Genomic DNA, 23,564 nt, shown 5'->3' on the forward strand with positions numbered 1-23,564 from the left:
CGATAGATGGGTTTGGCCGGCAGTCTAATGTGTATGCGAGCGCCAGACAAGTGATTGTCGGAGTTATGGGTCTGGCATGTCCAAATTCAGACTGCTGATACTTTTGATCTCCTCAAGATAAGGAGACACCAGCTCCCACATGCAAAACATAGGGGCACATGGCCGAATGAGAGCTCTCGTGTATGGCTGAGAGGGCAGAGATGGCCAAAGAATAGTTATGCCGACAGCCATCTAATGTGTATGGCGGCCTTTACACACAAGAATTAAAAAGAATGCTTAGGCAAAACCGTGATAAAGCAGCGATCGGCACTGTGCCGCTTGTTACCGTCAAGGAATACTGGTAGTTGGAGTGGTTCAAAAGCTGCAAAACCAAAAGCTGAAGACTACTACTTCCATTATATGAAGGTAGAAGGGGAGGCGTAGTAGTTGTAAAATAGGGGTTATTTACCTGAATTGCTGGATTCATATCTCTTCAGATTATGCTCAATTTCTAAAACTGCTACAAAAAAAAAAAAAAATAGTACAGAAGTTTACTTACAGATGTAAATGAACACAGTCCAATATATAGGTCCCCTGCATATTCAGTACTATGGGTCGCTATTCCAAGGGAGCAGTCAACCATGAGCCAGCTGGAAGCCCAGATATATAGGACTTTCCAACTAGCAATGAAGATGGCAATCATTATGAATGACAACTGAATTTGATTTACCTTTGAAAAGCACCAAGGATTCTAAACAGTTTTATATAGGAAGCACAAAACTTCCCATTATTGGCAGATCTATCACAACAGGGATGAGGCAATTTTGGGTTCTCTTAAAAAGGTGTTCTATAGTCTCAAAAAAAAATCCTACAAGTGATTTTTTTTCTTTGACACTCGACGTGTCTCAAGGCCAAGCCATCAGTGGTATTGTTTGATGGAAGGGGATCTGACCCTGTGGACCCCAGTGTGTACCTTCGCACTTTCTACAGGCACAGTTGCTCGTCCATATGGGCATCGGTGCTTGGTACCGCAGCGCAGTGATTGGGATTGAGCTGCAGGACAGTCACAACTAGGATTGTCCAGTAAAACAATTTACCACCTGCATAAAGGATAAAGGATAACTCGCTTATAGCTGAGGGCCTGATTACTGGGACCTGCACCACTTGGCAGAACAGGGAATTTTTCTTCTTTTGGAAGTGAAGCACAGACCCACGGGGAATAGATGGAACAGTGGTAAAGTAGTGCACTGCCTTTCTGTTCTAAAGGGGATAAAAGTTCCCAGTCATGCCGATCGGTGCAGATACCAGGGGATGGACTCCCACCTATCAGTAAATTATGAGGTCTGACACCCCAAGAAATCATCTGTCATTAGCAATGACCGAATGTGAACATTACATGGAGCTGTGATATTCAGCGGCATTCATAGTGTAGCAGCCGCTGCCGGTACTGACAACCAGCTCATATGCATATGAATGGAAGCGGATCTGTAGTGCTCAGCAGCGATTACCATTTATTGAACTGTATCCATCTTGACAGGGTTGTCCGTTTATAACAGACAGATGACCTATCCGTGGGATCGGTCATTGATATTATATCAGTGGGGTTCTTACACCAAGACTATAAGTTAACGATACTCCACATTTTATGGCCAATATATAAGTCTAGTAGACATGATCTTTCATTTGATTTCTATAATATTAGGGTGCACAATAATCAACCAGTTTTAGGACAAGACCAGTCCCTTCTTCACTGTATAAGGCTTGAGATGCCATCACTGCGAGCAAACGCAGTGTCACATCAAGTTCTACGCCTCGGTCAGGGTAGATAAGGCATTTGCCACCATATGAAGTATTAAAGTATATATTTATCGTGGGAAAGCTCCCAAACTCAGTGTGCAACTAGCATTATACCTTGAAGAAGAATGGTCTGCTCAAGGCTTGAGACCAGACTCAAGAGAAAACCCACCTGGATCTTCAGGAACCGTCCAACATGGGCTGCACTACAAATGAATTCTGGCCGCCATGACCTTAGGGGAAAAACATTCCACAAATAAATGAACACTGCTTAACTACATAGATAACGAGCAAAACTGTGGGGGCAAAAGAATAAGGGCACTTTTACGAGGGCAGAATTTGTCAGGATTTTGCAGCTACATACTAAAGCCTAAACCAGGAGTTTATAGTTTTATGTACTTTTGGTTTTGCTTGAAAAATATGCAAATAACTGATGAAAATTGCCCAAAGGCCACTGCCACAATGTCTAAAGAGATCAGAGAGGTAATTGTGACCACACATTAGCATCCAGCTGCATTACACACCATCAGTGTAAGGCTGTGTGCCCACGGAAGCATTTTTTTCGCATTTTTGAAGCATTTGTCCTGGTCAAAACGCTTCAAAAACACATACAAGACGCATCCCATTCATTTTAAATGAATTCCGCACATCGATGAGTATTTTTCCGCAAAAAAACGCTTTGCGGTAAAAAAAAAAACGCAGCATGCTCATTAATTTAGCGGAAAAGTCCGCGTTTTTAGCTATTTTCTATGAGTCAGAAGACACATGGAAAAAAAAACACATCAAAAACGCACATTTTTGCGCAGAAATAAAACGCGCGTTTTCTGGGAAGGAGTCCGCTTTTGAAGCAGAAATTTTCTGCATACGTGGGCACATAGCCTCAGAGGAAAAATAGACAGCAGATAAATGACTGCAGGTTTCCAAGATCCACAAGCACTTCAGTGTCCAAGGTCAGATTCAGGCCATGTGCCCACGTAGCGTTTCTGAAGCAGAATATTCCTGAGCGGAAACGCACACCCTCTTCCCGGGAAAACACATGCGTTTTATGAAGCGCTTTTGTAAGCTGTTTTGCCACTTTTGTTAAGCGTTTTCCTATGCGTTTTTACAATACAATTGTATGCATGCGTTTCCGCAAAATTATTGAACATGCTGCATTTTGCTCCGCTAAGCGTTTCCGCTGCGGAAAAAAACGCACCATTAGCACAACATGTACGGATTCAATTATGATTACATTGGATGCTTTTCTTAAGCGTTTCCGCGTCTAAAAGCGCTGAGGAAACACTTAAAAAACGCAACGTGGGCACACAGCCTCACACATCTGTATTTCGCAGTCCAATTATGACGCATGGACCAGCCATGTGTCTCCTGACTCGATGAGGCTGCCGAATTTAGGTCAGGAGCCCCGTGGCCGATCCGTGCAGCGCACCTATAATCACAAAACACGGCTGTAGGAATCCGGCCAAATTTTTTGCACTAGTATTTTATGGTGCAATTATAATACAAGAAGACCATGAGGCTATGTTCACAGGTTGCGTTTTTGAAGTTTTTTTTTGTTTTTTTGTTTTTTTTACAGCAGGCAAAAGCTGCTCTCTTGGCAGAAAGAAACTTACTGCCAAAATAAAAAAAAATTAAAAAAAAAAGGGTTTTGCTTAGTTTTTGTGGTGTTTTTTTTTTTTTCATGCTACATTGGTGTCACTTGCACATACTGGTAAAGTTTAGTGCATAAAAAAAAAAAAAAAAAATATATATATAAATTGATATACGACGAGCAGCATGTCCGTCTCTGCAGCTGAGCGGCATGCGTTGGTTCATCCAACACTTATTGTGCTTAGTGATGCAAGGCTTGGCCATGGAAGCCTATGCCACATACTGCACTATGAATTGTGTTTATGCCAGAGGAGGTGTGGACTGTACAGTGACTGAGTCATTAGCGCATTGGTGATTTGTGCACTATGGGTCTCAGCACTCTAACTTTACGTGGCCTCCACATCATGGCTGAGTTACACCTTACACTTTTCAATAATACCAATCATGTTTTCAATAATTATTACAAACTGACTTACACCAGTGGCGTCATACTTACAGGACCACGCTGGTATCCGTGAGCTCTTTAGAACGAGCCATTCTTTCACAAATGAAAAGGCAACAACCGGGGTTGGATTTTTATACACCTGTGGCAATGGGACTGAACGAATAACCCAAATTCCATAATTATTAAGAGGTGCTTCCCAATACCCATTTAAACCTGTGGCAGATGCTGATGAGTCATTATTATGTATTATAGCGCCATATCTGTGAGGAGGGGTGTACATAATAAATACAAGTACAGTAATCGGAATCAATACAAGTCACGACTGGTGCAGGATGAGAGCGGACCCTGCCCACAAGGGCTCACAATCTACAGATGATTACAGTATATAAAGCTGGCTGGATCATTCCAATCTAAATTACTTCTCTTCAGTTGAAAAACTATGTTCCATTTGGGATCTTTTCACATTTTTCCAGAAGAATTTTTTTTTTTTTTATAACAAACCCAATATTCATGCATCTGGTAGTAAACACTGGGAATGCTTGTGCTAAAAAGTCAGCGAGTGTTCCCTTTCCCAGCCCCATGCGGGACTGGAAACATCCATGTCACTACACCCACACAAGCTAGCGGAGCATATGAAATCAGAGCGGCACGGGGTCAGATATTTAGGAATGGCACACAATATAATACCACATTTGTTCTCACAGCACGATTTCCATGCCTTTCTGCACATGCCACATCATTTCATTAAAAAAGAATGACAAGTTCAAAACATAGTGTATGAGAGCCCACAAGCCTCAATTATGGAGGTCCGGTATACTGGGATAACAGCCAGCAGCTGCAGTCATATGCGTGAAGGCTAAAAGGGGTTTTTAGGGACATGTATAAAATTTGCGAGGTATGGTAACATGAGGAATCGTAACTGTGTAATATACTCACCGTTAGAATTCCACTCCGTTTCACAGTTCCAGTGCTCATCACATGACTGACCATGTTCCATTTACTTTTATCATTCTTCTGATCAAGTGCCGACTAAGGCTAGTTTCACACTAGTGTTTTGGAGCGCAGCGACGGCCTGCGCACGGCCGCCGCTAAGCCCCGCCCCCTGCCGTGCCCCCGCCGGTAGCTCCGCCCACCGGCGCATGACGCTGCATGCGCCCTGCGTCCCCTATCTTTATCACAGGGGGCGCAGGCCGTGCGCAGTATGCGTTTGGCGGCGCATGCGTCCTTTTGACGGTGCGCCGACCTGCGCCAAACGCAACCTGCTGCAGTTTGGTTGCGTCGGCGCACCGTCAAAAAGGCGCATGCGCCGCCAAACGCATACTGCGCACGGCCTGCGCCCCCTGTGATAAAGATAGGGGACGCAGGGCGCATGCAGCGTCATGCGCCGGTAGGCGGAGCTACCGGCGGGGCGCGGCAGGGGGCGGGGCTTAGCGGCGGCCGTCGTTGCGCTCCAAAACGCTATTGTGAAACTAGCCTAACCGCTTTGTCTTCAGTCTCTCTCAAGACCAGTAGAGAAACAGAATGGAAAATCATCAACTTGTGATCGCACATACACAAATCACACATGAGTAGTGATGGGTGAACTCCTGGACGTTCAGGTACGGCCGAACAGTTAAAAAATAAGTTTGGTTTGTGTACCAGAACCCCATTCACTTGAATGGTGGGCCCGAATATCCAGTGTTTGCGACGCTGTCATGTGCATGACCGCACGAAAAACACTGCCTCTGATCGGCTGTAAGATAGTTACCGCCGGTCAGAGAGCCATGGCTCCCTGGCTGTCAGATGACAGCGTGAGCCTGTAAGTTGTGACTGGAGGCAACGATCTTACCGCTGATCAGAGGCAGTGACCGGAGATAAAACGTGTACTTCTGATCACACGTGTCGGCTGATGGGACTACTACTCACCCATCAGCCCTCAGATTTTTACTTCATTTAACACAGTTATACTAACCTAAAGATGATTCCATTAAAGCCAACGTCTCCTGTAAAAAACAAAAACAAAACCATATCCCTCATAAGGTCATCATTCTGTCCCACACCGTAATCCATGTCTTTGATAAATCCTTTTCAACCTGGACAGTACCAAGATGTAACCTCCAGGCTGAAAACAACTGGAGAACAAGCTGTCAGCGCAGCCTCATTGACTAGTGGTGACGTCATCGAGGTTACTGCAGGTCACGGAGGCTGCGTTCCCAGCCGGGTCAATGAACTGCAGTGACCTCGGTGAGATCACAACTAGCACCGTGAGACTTATCTCACGGTGTGAGTGGTGATGTCACCGTAGGTCAGGAGCCTAGGTAAGTTATATTTTATCCTCTAACTGTACTCCAATATACTAATGATAGAGCCCATACACCGCTGTGCAGTAGCTGACAGACAGAAAAGGGCCCCTGTGCAACAATATACAGGCCCTTTGAGATCCAAAGCTCATAATGCACAATTCATCCTGCTTTGGAGGTGGAAGTCGGCCTTTTACCTCTTGGGCCCCTGTGTTGCTGCACAGGTTGCACCAACGGTATGTAAGCCCCTGCAGCTCTGTGACAGTAGTGTATGACCCTGTGGACTTATTATTGCGCCCATATACCACTGACAGTTTATGCACTGTGGCGCATTCAATGAAGGATTATATCCATATGTTCCAGCCCAAGTGTCTTCTACATGATATATAGGCTTCAGCATCTACTATGTGATAATATGCTCCAGCCCCAGTATCTCCTATGTGAGATGAATTCCCCACTACAAGGAGACATTCAATGTAATATACAGGTGCTTCTCACAAAATTAGAAAATCAAAAAGTTAATTTATTTCAGTTCTTCAATAAAAAAGTGAATCTCATAGTCATTACAAACAGAGTGGTGTATATCAACTGTTTATTTCTGTTAATGTTGATGATTATGGCTTACATTCAATGAAAATCTAAAATTCATTATCTCAGTAATTTATAATTAACAAAAAACACCTGTAAAGGCTTCCTAAGGATTTCTTTTAGTCTGTTTCAGTAGGTTCCACAATCATGGGGAAGACTGCTGACTTGATAGATGTCCAGAAGCCAGTCACTTACACACTCCACAAGGAGGGTAAGCCACAAAAGGTCATTGCTAAAGAAGCTGGCTGTTCAGAGTGCTGTATCCAGGCATATTAATGGAAAGTTGAGTGGACTAAAAAAGTGTGGTAGAAAAAGGTGCACAAGCAACCGGGATAACCACAGCCTTGAAAGGATTGTTAAGAAAAGGGCACTCAAAAATTTGAGGGAGATTCACAAGGAGTGGACTGCTGCTGGAGTCATTGCTTCAAGAGCCACCACACACAAATTTCCCGAGATTTCAGTGCTGAGATCTCCATCTGCGCTTGCGCGGCGGCCATTTTCCAGGAAGCAAGCCACCGCGCAGGCATGGATGGAACGGCAGAGCCCCCCACGCAGCACGGGACAGAGCCCGGTGGCGGCGGCGGCAGGCACCGGGGGACCCAGCAAGGCGGCGGCAGCAGCAGCACCTGAGGGACCCAGCGCGGTGGCGGCAGCACCCGGAGGACCCAGCGCGGTGGCGGCAAGTAACGGACACCCGCAGCGGCAGCCCAAAAAACGTATGTTTGCATTGTAAGACGTACCCCTATTTCCCCCCAAATTTGGGGGAAAAAAGTGAGTCTTACAAAGAGAAAAATACGGTACATACCTTTATAATGCTGAAAGCCTAAGGGTAAGTGCACACGTTGCGGATTCTCCCGCGGATTTTTCGGCACAAAAAACACAGGTCTTGGCAGAAAACGCAGGTGTGTTTTTGATGCGTTTTTGCCGCGGATTTGATGCGGTTTTTCAGTGCAGTTTTGCCTGCAGATTTGTCTGGGTTTTTGTAAGCTAAAGATATGTAATTTAACAAAAAATAAATAAAAAGATTTGTGATGTCATTTCTGTCTGACCCCCTCTTTTACATTTGTCCAACCCACACTCCATTACACACACGGATAGGATAGATAGACGGAGAGATACAAGGACGGAGAGATACAAGGACGGAGAGATACAAGGACGGAGAGATACAAGGACGGAGAGATACAAGGACGGAGAGATACAAGGACGGAGAGATAAAAGGACGGAGAGATAAAAGGACGGAGAGATAAAACTATCCATAGATAAATCTAGATATATAGCCATATAAAAAAAAAACCCGGCGTGGGCTGCCGCGCAATTTTCTGCACCAGAGGGGAAAAGCCGACGGCCGGGGACCAATATTTGCAGCCTGGGAAGGAGGTAATACCCATGGCCCCTTCCCATGGTATGAATATCAGCCCGCAGCTGTCTGCATAGCCTTTACTGGCTATTACAATAGAGGGACCCCAAAAAAATAAAAAAATGCTGTGGGGTCCCCCTATATTTTATAGCCAGAAAGCCCGCAGCTGTCTGCGCAGCCTGATGTTCATAGCCTAGGAAGGGGCCATGGATATTGTCCCCCCCCCGGCTACAAATACCAGCTCGTAGCCACCCCAGCATGGCGCATCTCTAAGATGCGCCAATTCTGGCACTTAGCCCCTCTCTTCTCACTCCCGTGTAGCGGTGGGATATGGGGTAATATAAGGGGTTAATGTCACCTTGCTATTGGAAGGTGACATTAAGCCTGGTTAATAATGGAGAGGCGTTAATAAGACACCGATCCATTATTAATCTTATATTAATAAAGGGTTAAAAAAACACACAAGAATAAAGTCTTTTAATGAAACACTGTTTTCATATTTTTATTGCACACTCAGATCCAAGTGACGCCCTCGTCTCCTAGAAAAAAACGAAAAATAAACCAACCGTATACTCCCTGTCCGACGTAGTCCAATTAATAATGAGGGTCCCATGACGATCTCCCCTATAGAACAGTGACATCAGGTGAGAATTAGGGTTAGGGTTATGGGACCTCTTTCCTGGTGGAGGGATATCTCTGCCTGTCATTTCAGTGCTGGAGCCCCTGGAGAGCGGTCGCATCGGCTGATCTCCACGGGAGATCGTCGTGGGACCCTCGTTATTATCTGGACTACGGCGGAGAGGTAAGTATAGGTTGGTTTATTATTTTATGTTTATCACAGATCGATGGCTTCGGGGAATTAGGTGTGTGCGGTGAGTACGTACTCTGTTATATGTAATGTATGTTTTTTTTTTTTACATGCAACAGATTAGCTGGATGATGGTTCTACTACTGTCCCATCATTGGCTAATGTGTCACTCACTGTCAGTGTGGCAGGCATCGCCTGCTGGGACTTGTAGTACCATCGGACGATGCCTGTATATGCACACACACGTGGACCCGCGGTACTGCCCACACACTGCTGCAGGCCTGCTACTGACGTCACGTCAAATTCCAGAGTCAGGAAATTGACGTGACGTCGGCAGATGTTAGCAGGGGCTGCAGCCTGGGGGTCATGTGACCCCGGACTCAGCTGCCTGCATAGCGCCGCTCACAGGAAGAATTGGCAGCGCAAGGTAATTACAATATTTATTAGGGGCCCCGGGGGGATACAATGGGGGGTTACTATAAAGTAGTGGACAACCCCTTTAATGCATTTACTGAGCATACATTTCAGTAGCACAACATTTCGGATTTTAAAAGCTGGTGTTATAAAGTATTCTAATTTTCTGAGATAATGACTTTTGGGTTTTCATTGGCTGTAAGCCATAATCATCAACATTAACAGAAATAAACACGTGAAATAGATCACTCTGTTTGTATATGACTATATAATAAGATAGAAGTTTCACTTTTTGTATTGAAGAACTGAAATAAACTTTTTGATGATATTCTAGTTTTGGGAGAAGCACCTGTATGTGCCCCAGCATCTCCTATGTGAGATGAATTTCCCACTTAAAGGAGACAATGTGTTCACAATAACTTATTGCTGTGATCAGTTCTTTACAAAACTTTAACCCCTTCACCCCCAAGGGTGGTTTGCACGTTCATGACCGGGCCAATTTTTACAATTCTGACCACTGTACCTTTATGAGGTCATAACTCTGGAACGCTTCCATTGATCCTGGTGATTCTGACATTGTTTTCTCGTGACATATTGTACTTCATGACAGTGGTAAAATTTCATTCAAATAACTTGCGTTTATTTATGAAAAAAATGGAAATTTGACAAAAATTTTGAAAATTTCGCAATTTTCCAACTTTGAATTTTTATGCCCTTAAATCACAGAGATAAGGCACACAAAAAACTTGATAAGTGGGGCGTGGCCTGGATCTCACACAGGGAGGACGTGTTTTATGGCAGCTCCCGCTCCTAGCCACAAAATTGCCTTATTTGGCCCAGATAAAAGCGGCATAAAAGCGACAAAAAAGATTTTTAGAGTGCCCCGGGCTTGGAGAAGAAGGTGAGGGGTGGTGTGGAGACGCGGCACCGGAGCGCTGAGCGGCCTCGTGGAGAGTGCTGCGGCGCTGGAGGAAGACGGGCGCCATCTTTATATATCCCCCTGAGTACAAGACCCGGAGATCCGGACCGCAGGAGGCCCTTGGTGGAGGTGTGAGACCGCAGAGCAGGGAGCGGTCTCGCCTGTTGGAGCACAAGGCGGTGAGAGGAAACCCCCGGTGTGCTGTCTGTGTGGCCTGCGGGGATTGTTGTCGCTGCATGAGCTGCATGAGGGGGAGGAGGGTGCTGGCTCTGGGCCAGACAGGTTGTTGACGGCCCCCGGCGTTGCTGAGACTTTCTGCAAGGCCTGAGCGGGGGATATCGCTCCCCCCACATAGAAGTGCTGCTGTCTGCTGATATAAACGCAGCAGTGGAGAGTTGGCGCTACCCTGTCTCTGCCGGCTCCAGCGGATCCCCGCGGATGTTTCCAATTTTTAACCCCTCACCCTCCAAGTTACATGGGGTTATTTTTATATAGCAAAATGCTGTACTAGACTTTTCTTGACGCACGGGTGGTAAATTTTAGGCACGCTTCAATTGAGCAAAATGGTCAAAACTAATAAAGAGCGTGCAAAACCGCTGACTGCGGAGGCGCATCGAAGCAAACAAGGTGAAATGGATAAATTTTTGAAAAACAAATCTGCTACGTCTAAGCCTAATGCTAAAAGGCTCCCTGTAGAAGTTGTGGAGGAGGAGCATGCCGAGGACTCAGATTCCAGTGACGATGCTTCTGGCAGCGATGTCACTCAATCAGACTCTGGGAAACTTTCTAGATCGTTTTTTAAAAAATTATTAGCACAGGCTATGAAACCATTGGTTAATGAAATATCTGGTATGAGAGCGGACTTGTTACACATTGGTAATAGAGTGGAGTCTTTGGAGTCCTCTCAGTCCTCTATCATTAGCCACTCCAATGCTATGAGAGAACATCTAGATTATCACAGAATACAGCTTAACAACTCTTTTCTGGCCCTTGAGGATCAGGAAAATCGGAGTCGCAGAAAGAACATACGGATAAAAGGCTTGCCTGAAAGTGTTTCCACAGAGATATTGGAAAAAGCTACTAAGGAGATCTTTGCTCTCTTAATTCCACAAGAAACATGTGACCGAATTGTAATAGAAAGGGTGCATAGATCTCTTAGACCAAAGCCGAAACCAACGGAACCTCCGAGGGATGTGATTTGCGGCCTACTGAGCTATTTGGATACCAATGCTATTTTGTCCGCTTCAAGAGACATTAAAAATCTTTCTTATGAGGGATCTGCTATTCATCTTTATCAGGATGTTGCGCCGTCGACCCTTGCAAAAAGAAGAGTCCTAAGGCCCCTCCTGGAGGTGTTACGCTCGCGTAAAATCTTATATAAATGGCTGTTTCCGTTTGGTATATCTATACAAGGAGATGGTAGGCAAATAATGGTTCGGACCCCTGAAGATTTACCCAAAATATGGGACGCTTTTGGCATTGCCCCTATGGACATTCCTTCCTGGCTTCCTCTAGACATGGATCATCGTACGCCTCCCCCTGTTCATGCTTTTACTGGAGGACAGGGGGACTGGGTCTTGGGAAAGAGACGCTCGACTCCCAAAAGAGGGAAATCTGGAACGGAAAAGGAGATACCCCCCTGAGCTTTCTTGTGCTTCTCCCGGTTGTATTTGTTTTTTCCACACTGGAGCCGGACCCCTCGGCCCGTTCGGACATGCTTTATCCTATTTTAGCTTGCTAAGTTTGACATTTATTCAGGTGTTGATATCATTCAATTGCCGTATAAGTTAACATATGCCACTCGTGTGTCAGAAATGTTTTTTCCTGTTCTGTTATGGGAGGTATTTTTGACCCCCTGCCTCTGCCACAGACAGGTATTTGGTTCTTGTTGTATTTCTCATGTTTTATCTTAATAATTTTTAGGTTTTTTGTTATTTTTCTTATCTCTTTGTTTTTTTCTTTTAATTTCTGTGGTTTGATGACGGAGGAATCCTTTTTATTACCTTCTTTAACAAATTATGGGTGATAAGGTGAACTTAGCCACTATAACTGTGGCCTCGTATAATGTAAAGGGCTTACGCTCTCCGAATAAGAGAAGCCAAGTGATGAATCTTTTGCACTCAAAGAAATCTAGTATAGTTTTCCTGCAGGAGACACATTTTAAAAAAGGGAGAGTCCCAGATATGTCTAGATTTCGCTACCCGACCTGGTATCACAGTACGGGCGGTTCAGCGTCGGGTGGAGTGAGTATTGCTATAAAGAAAAATGTTCCTTTTATTTTGAGCGATTGTTTATCTGATTCAGAAGGCAGGTACATTATAATTAAGGGCTTTTTGGCTAACCCTAAGATTACCTTGTGTAACTTATATGCCCCAAATAGGAACCAGATAGGTTGGCTGTGTAAAACATTGAATGTTCTGGAACTTTTTACTGAGGGTCTGTTGTTGGTGGGAGGGGATTTTAATGTATCTTTGAACCCAGCCTTAGATACTTCAACGGGCAGATCGGCTCTTTCTCAGAGGGCGCTGAGACGATTACACCTTTCATTACAAAAATTGCATCTGATAGACCCTTGGAGAACGCTTTTTCCTTCGGGCAGAGATTACACTTTTTATTCCCATCCGAATAATAGCTATCACAGAATTGATTACCTACTGGTACAAACAGCTAATCTCCAATTAGTTAGAAAAGCTAATATAGATATCATTTCTCTCTCAGATCACGCTCCCATTTTTCTTGACATAGAGATAAAAACTCTACCACGGCCGGCTGGGTCGTGGTCACTGAATGAAACTCTTTTGGACTCGGATTCTCACATTGAAAAACTGACAAGTACTCTTGACTTCTTTTTTCAGAATAATTTGCACTCAGGCCCGCCCTTGCCTATGGTGTGGGAATCTCATAAAGCAGTAATGAGAGGGGAATTTATAGCCCTAGGCTCATATTTGAAAAAGGAGCGATCAAAAAAGGTTGTGTCTATTCTACATCAAATCAGTTCCTTCGAGAGGTTACATAAGAGATCTCAGGTAAATAAAATATTGTCAGAACTGACAGATCTGAGAACCTCATTAAAAAACCTTTTAAACATTAAATCAGCAAAAATTTATATGAGAAGTAGACAGAAGCTTTATCTCCATGGCAATAAGAGTAGTAAGCTTAGGACATCCCTACTTAAGAAACAAAAGGAAAAGACGTTTATTAGACAACTTAGAGCTTTAGATGGCTCTTCAATTCTCGGGACTGCAGATATTGCCAGGGAGTTTAAAGACTTTTATGAAAATTTATACAATTTAAATACACCTGATAGCATGCAGGAGCCAGTCACAGCCTTAGCAAAAATGAAAGAATTTTTGACCTCGTTACATCTCCCTAAAATAACTCTTGAAGGTCAGTCCTTATTGACTGCCCCAGTTACCCCTACAGAGATTTTAGACATTCTTTCTACTATTCCGAGCGGAAAGGCACCGGGCCCAGATGGTCTTCCCATTATCTATTATAAAAAGTTTATAAAACCACTGTTACCTCACCTAGTGTCTTTGTTTAATTCCTATTTAGCAGGCCAGCTCCCCCCTAGACAATCCTTGGAGGCATACATCACAGTCCTCCCTAAGGAGGGTAAAGATCCCAATCTGTGCACTAGCTACAGACCAATATCACTGCTTAATGCAGATATCAAGATGTGGGCTAAAATATTAGCGGGCAGATTAAGCAATTTCTTACCTAAGCTAATTTATGCAGACCAAGTAGGCTTTGTAAGAGGCAGGGAGGGGAAGGATAATTCTACTAAAGTCATTCAGTCTATAATGTTTGCTAAGACTCGGGGTATGCCCTTGATGCTCTTGTCGACGGATGCTGAGAAGGCTTTCGATAGAGTGAGCTGGAGGTTTATGGAACAAGTAATGATTAAGTTTGGCTTCCCTCCTCAATATATAACAGCAGTCCTCTCGCTTTATTCACAACCGACGGCCAAGGTCAGAGTCAACGGCACCCTGTCAGATAGTTTTGGGATTAGCAACGGGACTAGACAGGGTTGCCCCTTGTCGCCTTCTTTGTTCATTTTAGTTATAGAAACTTTGATACAAAGCATCAGACAAGATCAACGTATAGAGGGGTTGACGGTGGGTCAGAGGTCACTTAAGACTCTAGCTTTCGCAGACGATTTGCTTTTCCTTATCTCCAATCCATCCCAGGCCTTTCCAATTATTCTTCAAGCCTTTCATCATTTTGGTCTCCTTTCTAATTTCAAAATCAATTTGTCAAAATCTGAAGTGTTAAACATTGGTCTCCCTCACTCTCAGACCTCCACCATTCGTACGCAGATTCCATTCTCTTGGGCCACTAATTCTATTAGATATTTGGGAATAATGATAACTAGAGACCCCACTAACCTATTCCATGACAATTACACTCCTTTAATTCAAAAGGTCAAAAACCTGATGCAGAAGTATAGCTTACCCACTTTATCCTGGATGGGTCGTATTAATGTGTTTAAGGCATATATAATGCCCATTATACTATATACCATGAACATGGTTCCGATTCGGATTCCCCTGACATTTTTTGGAACATTAAAATCCCTTATTGGAAAATTTATATGGAAAAATAAAAGGGCTAGGTTACCTTATAAGTTTCTTTCTCGTCCTCTCTCTTTTGGAGGGTTAGGGGTTCCAGACCTTCTTTTATATTATAAGGCTATCCATCTCAGTAGATGGTTAAAGGTGGTGTCCTGTGCTGAAAGGGAGGAGGGGGATAGTGTTGACTGGGCTTTACTGGGCCCGAGAGGTTTGCCGTATCTCTGGACTAGGGCTAAGCCGCCGGCCTCTTTTAGGTTGGATGATGTAACTACAACTACGTTGCGTATTAAAAGATTGGTAATGGGAGAGTTCCCGGAAGATACTTTCCCCTCCACATTGACACCGATTGGCTCAATTCCCTATTTGTTAGAGCAAGACTTTCAGGATCCATACAATTTATGGTCCAACCTCCCTAGAGAAACGTTAAATAGTTTTTATAGTAATAACACTTTGCGGGAGGGATCTTGGCCACAGGGGGCATCGGTCCAACCAACAAATTTTCTCCAGAAACAACACATCAAACGCATACTTTTACAGTTTGGAAGGAGATTCCCGTCTAAATCTAATTGGTCCTGGCTAGATATTATGATTAAACTTCCATCCCCACGACAGAAAATTATATCCCGCATCTACTCACATCTCAGCTCTCCGAGTGGACATTCTAAACCCTCATTTATACACTCATGGGAAATTGAACTTAATATCACGTTTACAGAAGATCAAATATCTAAAATGCTGTCAAATGCTAGGGGTTTTTCTAGATGTGTACTTTTGCAGGAGAATTCTTATAAGATATTAACTAGGTGGCATTTAACTCCAGCTAAGTTGTTCCAGTTAGGCCTCGTGGATAATGATGATTGCTGGCGATGCCTCAATCCTAGAGGACATCATACGCATATATTCTGGGAATGTCCTAGATTGCGAATTTTTTGGGAGGGAGTTGAGTTAGTTCTCAAAAAATTAGGATTAATAAAGGTGGATCTTGGAGCCACGGAAGCTCTCCTTTCATGCCCGTCAAAAGATTTTTTACCAAAAAAACATGGGCTTCTTCCACTGATGTTGAGTGCGGCGAGACAGTTGATAGCTACCCATTGGAAGGATGTAGCTCCTCCCACGTTGGGAGAATGGTATACGAAAATAAATCAGATTTATCGTTTAGAGGAGCTGTCTAGCTGGGAAATTTATAATCATAAAGCTTTCGTGTCGACTTGGGCCCCTTGGAATAGGTACTTAGAAGACAATCCTCTTTAGGAACATTCTGGAGTTTTTTTGTTTTGTTAGGCTCTACTGAATTGGGTGGCTTCTGCTTTGGGGCTCCTGGCCTTACTACCCCATATTAGATAGCTCAATTGTAATACATGGAGAAGCGTTATTTTTTGAAGTGCACCCATGCAATGATTGTGCTCATGTTGTCAACCACATGTTGTTATTGTTAATGTTGTTCATATTGTATATGAATATGTTCCCTTTTCCCCTTCCCTTTCTTTTTTCCTTTCCTCCCCTACCTATTTTTTCCTTATTTTCTCCTCCCTTCCCGCCCTAAACCAGACACTATTTAATATGTCGCCAACTGTACCTGAGAATTGGTGTTGTGTTTAATGGTGATGTTCAAAAACTTAAAAAATTCTAAAATAAAGAATTTACAAAAAAAAAAAACTTGATAAGTAACATTTCCCACATGTTTACTTTACATCATCACAATTTTGGAACCAAAATTTTTTTTTGTTAGGAAGTTAAGGGTTAAAAGTTGAACAGCGATTTCTCATTTTTACAACACCATTTTATTTTTAAGACCACATCACATTTGAAGCCACTTTGAGGGGTCTATATGATAGAAAATACCCAAAAGTGACACGATTCTAAAAACTGAACCCCTTAAGGTGCTCAAAACCACATTCAAGAAGTGGTTTATTAACCCATTTGGTGCGTCACAGGAATTTTTTTGAATATTTAAAAAGAAATGAACATCTAACTTTTTTTCACAAAAAAAATACTTCAGGTTCAATTTTTTTTATTTTACCAAGGGTAACAGGAGAAATTGGACTGCAAAAGTTATTGTGCAATTTGTCCTGAGTACGCTGATACCTGATTTGTGGGGGGAACGACTGTTTCGGCGCATGGCAGAGCTCAGAATGGAAGGAGCGCCGTTTGACTTTTTCAATGCAAAATTGGCTGGAATTCAGATCGGACGCCATGTCACGTTTGGAGAGTCCCTGATGTAACTAAACAGTGGAAACCCCCTACAAGTGACCCCATTTTGGAAACTAGACCCCCCAAGGAACTTATCTAGATATGTGGTGAGAACTTTGAACCCACAAGGGCTTTACAGAAGTTTATAACGTACAGCGGTACAATTAAAAAATCATATTTTTTCCACAAAAATGATCTTTTCACCCTCAATTCTTATTTTTCCAAGGGTAACAGGACCCTAAAAGTTATTGTGCAATTTGTCCTGAGTACGCTGATACCCCACATGTGGGGGTAAACCACTATTTGGGCGCATGGCAGAGCTCGGAAGGGAAGCAGCGCCATTTGACGTTTTTGGCTGGAATTGAGATCGGACACCATGTCGCGTTTGGAAAACCCCTGATGTACCAAAACAGTGGAAATCCCCCACAAATGACACCATTTTGGAAACTAGACCCCCCAAGGAACTTATCTAGATGTGTGGTGAGCACTTTGAACCCCCCAGTGCTTCACAGAAGTTTATAACGCCCGGGCGTGAAAATAAAAAATTCGTATTTTTTCCACAAACATGATCTTTTAGTCACCATTTTTTTATTTTCCCAAGGGTACCAGGAGAAATTGGACCCCAAAAGTTGTTGTCCAATTTGTCCTGAGTATGCCGATACCCCATATGTGGGTGAAAACTACTGTATGGGCACACGTCGGGGCTCGGAAGGGAAGTAGTGACGTTTTGGAATGCAGACTTTGATGGAATGGTCTGCGGGTGTCATGTTGCCTTTGGAGAGCCCCTAATGTACCTAAACAGTGGAAACCCCCCACAAATGACACCATTTTGAAAACTAGACCCACTAAGGAACTTATCTAGATGTGAGGTGAGCACTTTGAACCCCCAAGGGCTTCACAGAAGTTTATAATGCCAGGGCATGAAAATAAAAAAATCGTATTTTTTCCAGAAACATGATCAATTAGTCCCCAATTTTTTCATTTTCCCAAGGGTAACAGGAGAAATTGGACCCCCAAAAGTTGTTGTCCAATTTGGCCTGAGTACGCCGACACCCCATATGTGGGAGAAAACTACTGTATGGACACACGTCGGGGCTCGGAAGGGAAGCAGTGACGTTTTGGAATGCAGACTTTGATGGAATGGTCTGCGGGTGTCATGGGCGTTTGGAGAGCCCCTGATGTACCTAAACTATTGAAACTCCCCACAAGTGACCCCATTTTGGACACTAGACCCCCCACGGAACTTATCTAGATGTGTGGTGAGTACTTTGAACCCCCAAGTGCTTCATAGAAGTTTATAACACTCGGACGTGAAAATAAAAAAATCATTTTTTTCCACAAAAATGATATTTTTGCACCCAATTTTTTATTTTCCTAAGGGTAACAGGAGAAATTGGACCCCAAAAATTGTTTTGCAATTTGTCCTGAGTAGGCTGATACCCTACATGTGGGGGTAAAACACTGTTTGGGCGCATGACAGAGCTTGGAAGGGAAGGAGCACCATTTGACTTTTTCAACTCAGAATTGGCTGGAATTGAGATCAGACGCCATGTTGCATTTGGAGAGCCCCTGATGTGCCCAAACAGTGGAAACCCCCAATTATAACTCCAACCCTAACCCCAACAAACCCCTAACCCTAATCTGAGCCCTAACCCTAGCCCTAACCCTAAGGCTGTGTGCACACGCTGCGGATTTTGCTGCGGTTCCGCAGCGGTTTTGGCTGCTGCGGACCCCAGTACCATGATTCCCTATGGGAATCAAAAACCGCAGTGCAGACGGTGCGGAATTTTCCGCGCGGATTATCTGCGGTTTTCAATCCGCAGAAAGAATTGACATGTCAATTCTTTCTGCGGATTCTCCTGCGGTTTGCCATCTCCTCTATTGAGGAGATGAAAAACCGCAGGACAAAACCGCAGAGCAATCCGCAGGTAAAACCGCAGGTCTTTTGACCTGCGGTTTCACCTGCGGATTTTACAAAATCCGCAGCGTGTGAATCCGCACCTAATCCGCAGCGTGTGCACACAGCCTTACCCTAACGGGAAAATGGAGATAAATACTTTTTTTTTAGTTTTATTATTTTTCCCTAACTAAGGGGGTGATAACGGGGGGTTTGACTTACTATTTATGGCGGTTTTTATGTTTGGCGGCTGTCACACGCTAAAAGACGCTTTTTATTGTAAAATAGTTTTTGCATCACCACATATTGAGAGCTATCATTTTTCCGTATTTTGACCCACTGAGTCATGTGAGGTCTTATTTTTTGCGGGACGAGTTGACGTTTTTATTGGTACCATTTTCGGGCATGTGACATTTTTTGATCGCTTTTTATTCCTATTTTTGGGACGCAGAATGAACAAAAACCAGCGTTTCATGAATTTCTTTTGGGGGGGTGCGTTTACACCGTTCCGCGTGCGGTAAAATTGATAAAGCGGTTTTATTCTTCGGGTCAGTACGGTTACAGCGATACCTCCTTTATGTCGTTTTTTATGTTGTCGGTTTTATGCAATGAAAACTATTTTATATAAAAAATAATTATTTTTGCATCACTTTATTCTGTGAGCTATAACTTTTTCATTTTTTCGCTGATGATGCTGTGTCGCGGCTCGTTTTTTGCGGGACAAGATGACGTTTTCAGCGGTACCATGGATATTTATATGCGTCTTTTTGATCGCGCGTTATTACACTTTTTGTTTGGCGGTAAGATAATAAATCATTTTTTGCTTCGTTTTTTATTTTTATTTTTTAAGGGGTTCGCTAAAAGGGTTAACTAATGGGACAGTTTTATAGGGTGGGTCATTACGGACGCGGCGATACCTAATATGTGTACTTTTATTGTTTTTTTTTTTATTATTTCCAAAAAATGGATTTATTGAGGGAAATTTATTTGGCGATTTTTTTAAATTTATTTTTACATTTTTTTTTTAATTTTTTTTTTACTTTATTACATAGTCCCAGGTGGGACATCACTGTCCTGTGACAGATCGCTGATCTGTCACATCACAGATCACTGTGACAGATCAGCAATCTGTCACAGGCATTGAAGCAGACTTCATCTTGCCTGCGCTTGGCAGGCACTGTGGAAGCCAGCTTCCTCAGGTCCCCGAAGGCCCCCGTCGCCATCTTGGATTCGGGGGCCTGGAGGATAGGAGCCCCCCGCAGCAGCGCTGCACATTGCGCTGCCGTGGGGGGCTCAGGGAAGCACGGAGGGAGCCCCCTCCCTGCCGATGCTTCCCTTTAACTCCCGGTACACCGCGATCATGTTTGATCGCGGTGTGCAAGGGGTTAACGTGTCGGGGGCGGTCCGCGACCGCCCCTCACACATAGTGCCAGGTGTCAGCTATGATAATCAGCTGACACCCGGCCGCGATCAGCGGCGCTCACCACGTGGGCGCCGCTGATCGCGGTAGACGTACTATCCCGTCCACGGTCATACGGGCCCGGGTACCGTGGACGGGATAGTACGTCGGATGTCAGGAAGGGGTTAAGAGTCAACTGCGCTGGAATCCAGACTGAGTGATGCAAACGAGGAAAAATCAGTTGCGAGTAGCAGCATCATCACTGCCACCCAACTTCACAGCTGCTCCAAAGAGACGCCGCTCCAGCCATCACATTAAGGGTGAGACTTAATCGTGTCACCAAATATAGCAGGTTCATTTTCAAGTTTATTTTGGCAGGACTGCAACTGATGTTATAAGGCTGAGTGCAGACGGACTTTTTTGCCCTGCGGATTTTTCCACACAGAATGGAAGAAATCCGCAGGTCTAATGACCTGCATTTTTCCTGCGGATTTCTTCCATTTTGTCTTCCATTTTTCTTGCGGGTTTCCACTGCGGATTCACCCCTGCGGATTTGGAGACAGGGGAGGTGGAAAACTGCACAAAAGTAGTAACATGCTGCGGATTTTTTTTTTTCATTGCTTTTAATCATAGAATCATAGAGTTGGAAGGGACCTCCTGGGCCATCTGGTCCAACCCCCTGCTCAAAGCAAGATTCGCTAAATCATCCCAGTCAGATGTCTGTCCAGCCTCTGTTTGAAGACTTCCATTGAAGGAGAACTCACCACTTCTCGTGGCAGCCTGTTCCACTCATTGATCACTCTGTCAAAAAGTTTTTTCTAATATCTAATCTAATGGTACTGTACATCACAATGCGGATATGCAATGTTTCTGTGCGGTAAAATCCGCTGCGGATCCGCTGGATATCTGCATCGTGTGCACACAGCCTAAATATCCAAATTGCCCTCTGACAGAAGAAAAAAAAAAAAGTTCCCCATCCCTGCTTTAGGGCATGTGTACACATTAACTATTTGCTGCAGACATTTCTGCTGCAAATACTGGAGCGTTGGCAAAAAAAAAAAAAAAAAAAAGCAGCATAAAATGTGTTTGTTTTTTCCTCCATTCATTAAAATAGGAGAAAAACGGTAAAAAAAAAAAAAAAAATTAAATAAATATGTCATGCTGCAGATCTGAAACTGCTTCAAATCTGCAAGGACATATGTAATCTCACTTTGCTGGTACTTGGAAATCTTTCAGTTTTTGTGACAAAATAAAAAAAGCAGCAAATACCCTAAGGCAGGGGTCTCAAACTCAATTTACCTGGGGGCTGCTGGAGGTAGAATCTTGGTGGGGCTGGGCCGCATCAGGTTTTCCACAAGAAAAGCTCTTACAAAAGCATTCCAATGTTATCAAATGTCTTTATTTTTTCCATCTTATTTTGTGTTAAAAAATAAATTAACAAAATCATAAGAAAAAAATAATCAATCAGTAATAAATAAATAAAATGATAATACAGCAGATATAGAAGCCCTATGCTCAAAGAAATATTGCACTGCCCACTATTCCTGAAATTGTCTGTGCTCATCACCAACCATCCTCTTCACTGCAAGCTTTAAAAGACATGTTTGGGGCTGTGTAATAGATAATTCCACTTGGTGTCACTGTTTCAGTGTTAGCCGATGCGGATTTTTCCGCTTTTTTTTCTGTCCCGCTGAGCAGCAATTTCCGCGGCCGCCTCCGCTTCTGAGCCCGGGGTAATGGCGCAAGTTCGCAATAAGGCCGGCTGATATCCCGCCTCCGAGAGCAATATACTGCACCGCCCCACCGCTCATTCTGAACCTGGCACACCTGAGTCTGTGGCGCAGTCCGGTCCCTGCTCAGCTGCTCCTGCTGCATGTGTAGTGAGTGTGACTCATACGCCTTGCCTGCTGACCGCAGGCTGCTGTGACTGTCTAGCCATCATCATACTTACCTCCTCCTGCTGCAGCTCCAATGGTCCAGCGACAACATCATCTTCCTGTATGAGCACGCGGTCACATGTCACGTGGTACCGCTCATTAAGCTCATGAATATGGGCGCCACGCCTATGAGAGTGGAGTGGCGTCCATATTCATGACCTTAATGAGCGGTACTACGTGTGACTGGGATTTCACATGCGAGACTCGGCCGTGTTTCTCGCATGTGTGATCCCGGCCGAGGTGAGGGCCGCAAACTATTGTCCCGAGGGCCGCAGTTGGCCTGTGGGCCACTAGTTTGAGACCCCTGCCCTAAGGCCTCATTCACATTCTGTATTCACATACATGAAAAAAATGGTATTAGTGTCAGTATTTTGCGTCAGTGTTTGGTTAGCGTGTGTTTTTAACGGATGGATAAATAAATATATAAGTTACATATCGTCTCATATACGTTAAAAAAACAAACAAACAGACAACACGTAGTTGCAACATGGACATCTGAATGTACGCAGGGGCTGCCTTATAGTGCTGGGCACTATCTGCATACATGTTTTCAATGTGTTCATTTCCTCCTAGGATCCATAAACATCTGCAGGATGTATGGGTCGCTTTCTGTGCTGTATGCACATGAAGAAAATCAGTAAGAAACTAGGCAATGGAGAGTAAGAACTGACCAAACCATGGCAGATGCTGGCGCAGGAATGTGGAAGCCAGACCCCCCAGCAATAAGATAAAACCCCCAGTGCTGCCGCCCACATGGGCTACAGATGAATGGAGGGATTTACATCTGAAGGCCAAAGAATTTCTGCACCAGAAAACTGTTCTATGACATTTAAGACAGAACCCTCATTGTCACAATTGGGAAATGATATTCTCAGTCATTTATGTGGAAAAGCCAAGCTTCGGAATGGTAATAAAGTATGAAATGATATACTGCTCAGCAGCCAAGCGGTGACCTCATGGTATATGTATTTCTATGTCCAAGGGTGGTCCAGAACTTTACTGATGACCCACATAAGATTGGTGGGGACCACACAACCGGCAACCCAGCCGCTATCACCTCCATTGGTTGTCTGGTGGAATCGAACAGCGCTGATTAGTAGATGCTGCAGATCAGCTTCTATTCATTTCAATAAGAACTGTTCTGCAGTGGAAACTTATCAGTGTACAGATCTGTGGTGTCCGGCTCCGTACAGCATTCACATCTGGCAGCAGCCACTGGAGGCGAGAGCAACTCATTTGTGAGAAATCGGACTACCCGAACCCCCTCCAATCTTATATGGGTCATCATAAAGAGTACTGGACAACCTCAGTAAAGTTAAGGGAGCTAAATAAGCTACATTTTCTCATTTTAAAGATGTATCTCCACTGATTATACCAGCCATATATTGTTAGTTTTG

The 23,564-nt window shown here is 43.9% G+C and overlaps 1 protein-coding gene across 4 annotated transcripts in view; it reads right to left on the bottom strand.

The window, feature by feature from the left end:
- GAS2L3 (growth arrest specific 2 like 3) overlaps nucleotides 1-23,564 on the bottom strand; it is a 77,526-nt gene that overhangs the window by 37,037 nt on the left and 16,925 nt on the right. For 3 of the 4 annotated variants that reach the window (XM_073545032.1, XM_073545031.1, XM_073545030.1), the window contains exons 2-3: nucleotides 1,946-2,006; nucleotides 449-499 (exon numbers count right to left, since the gene is read on the bottom strand). In XM_073545032.1, coding sequence (XP_073401133.1) covers nucleotides 449-466 — 18 coding nt within the window. In that variant the 5' untranslated portion in view covers nucleotides 467-499; nucleotides 1,946-2,006. The remainder of the gene's footprint in view (nucleotides 1-448; nucleotides 500-1,945; nucleotides 2,007-23,564) is intronic. The other variant, XM_073545033.1, reaches the window with a different exon arrangement.

Source organism: Dendrobates tinctorius, unplaced genomic scaffold (genome assembly GCF_039654945.1).
Source record: "Dendrobates tinctorius isolate UK_male_01 unplaced genomic scaffold, ASM3965494v1 ptg000139l, whole genome shotgun sequence".
NCBI lineage: Eukaryota > Metazoa > Chordata > Amphibia > Anura > Dendrobatidae > Dendrobates > Dendrobates tinctorius.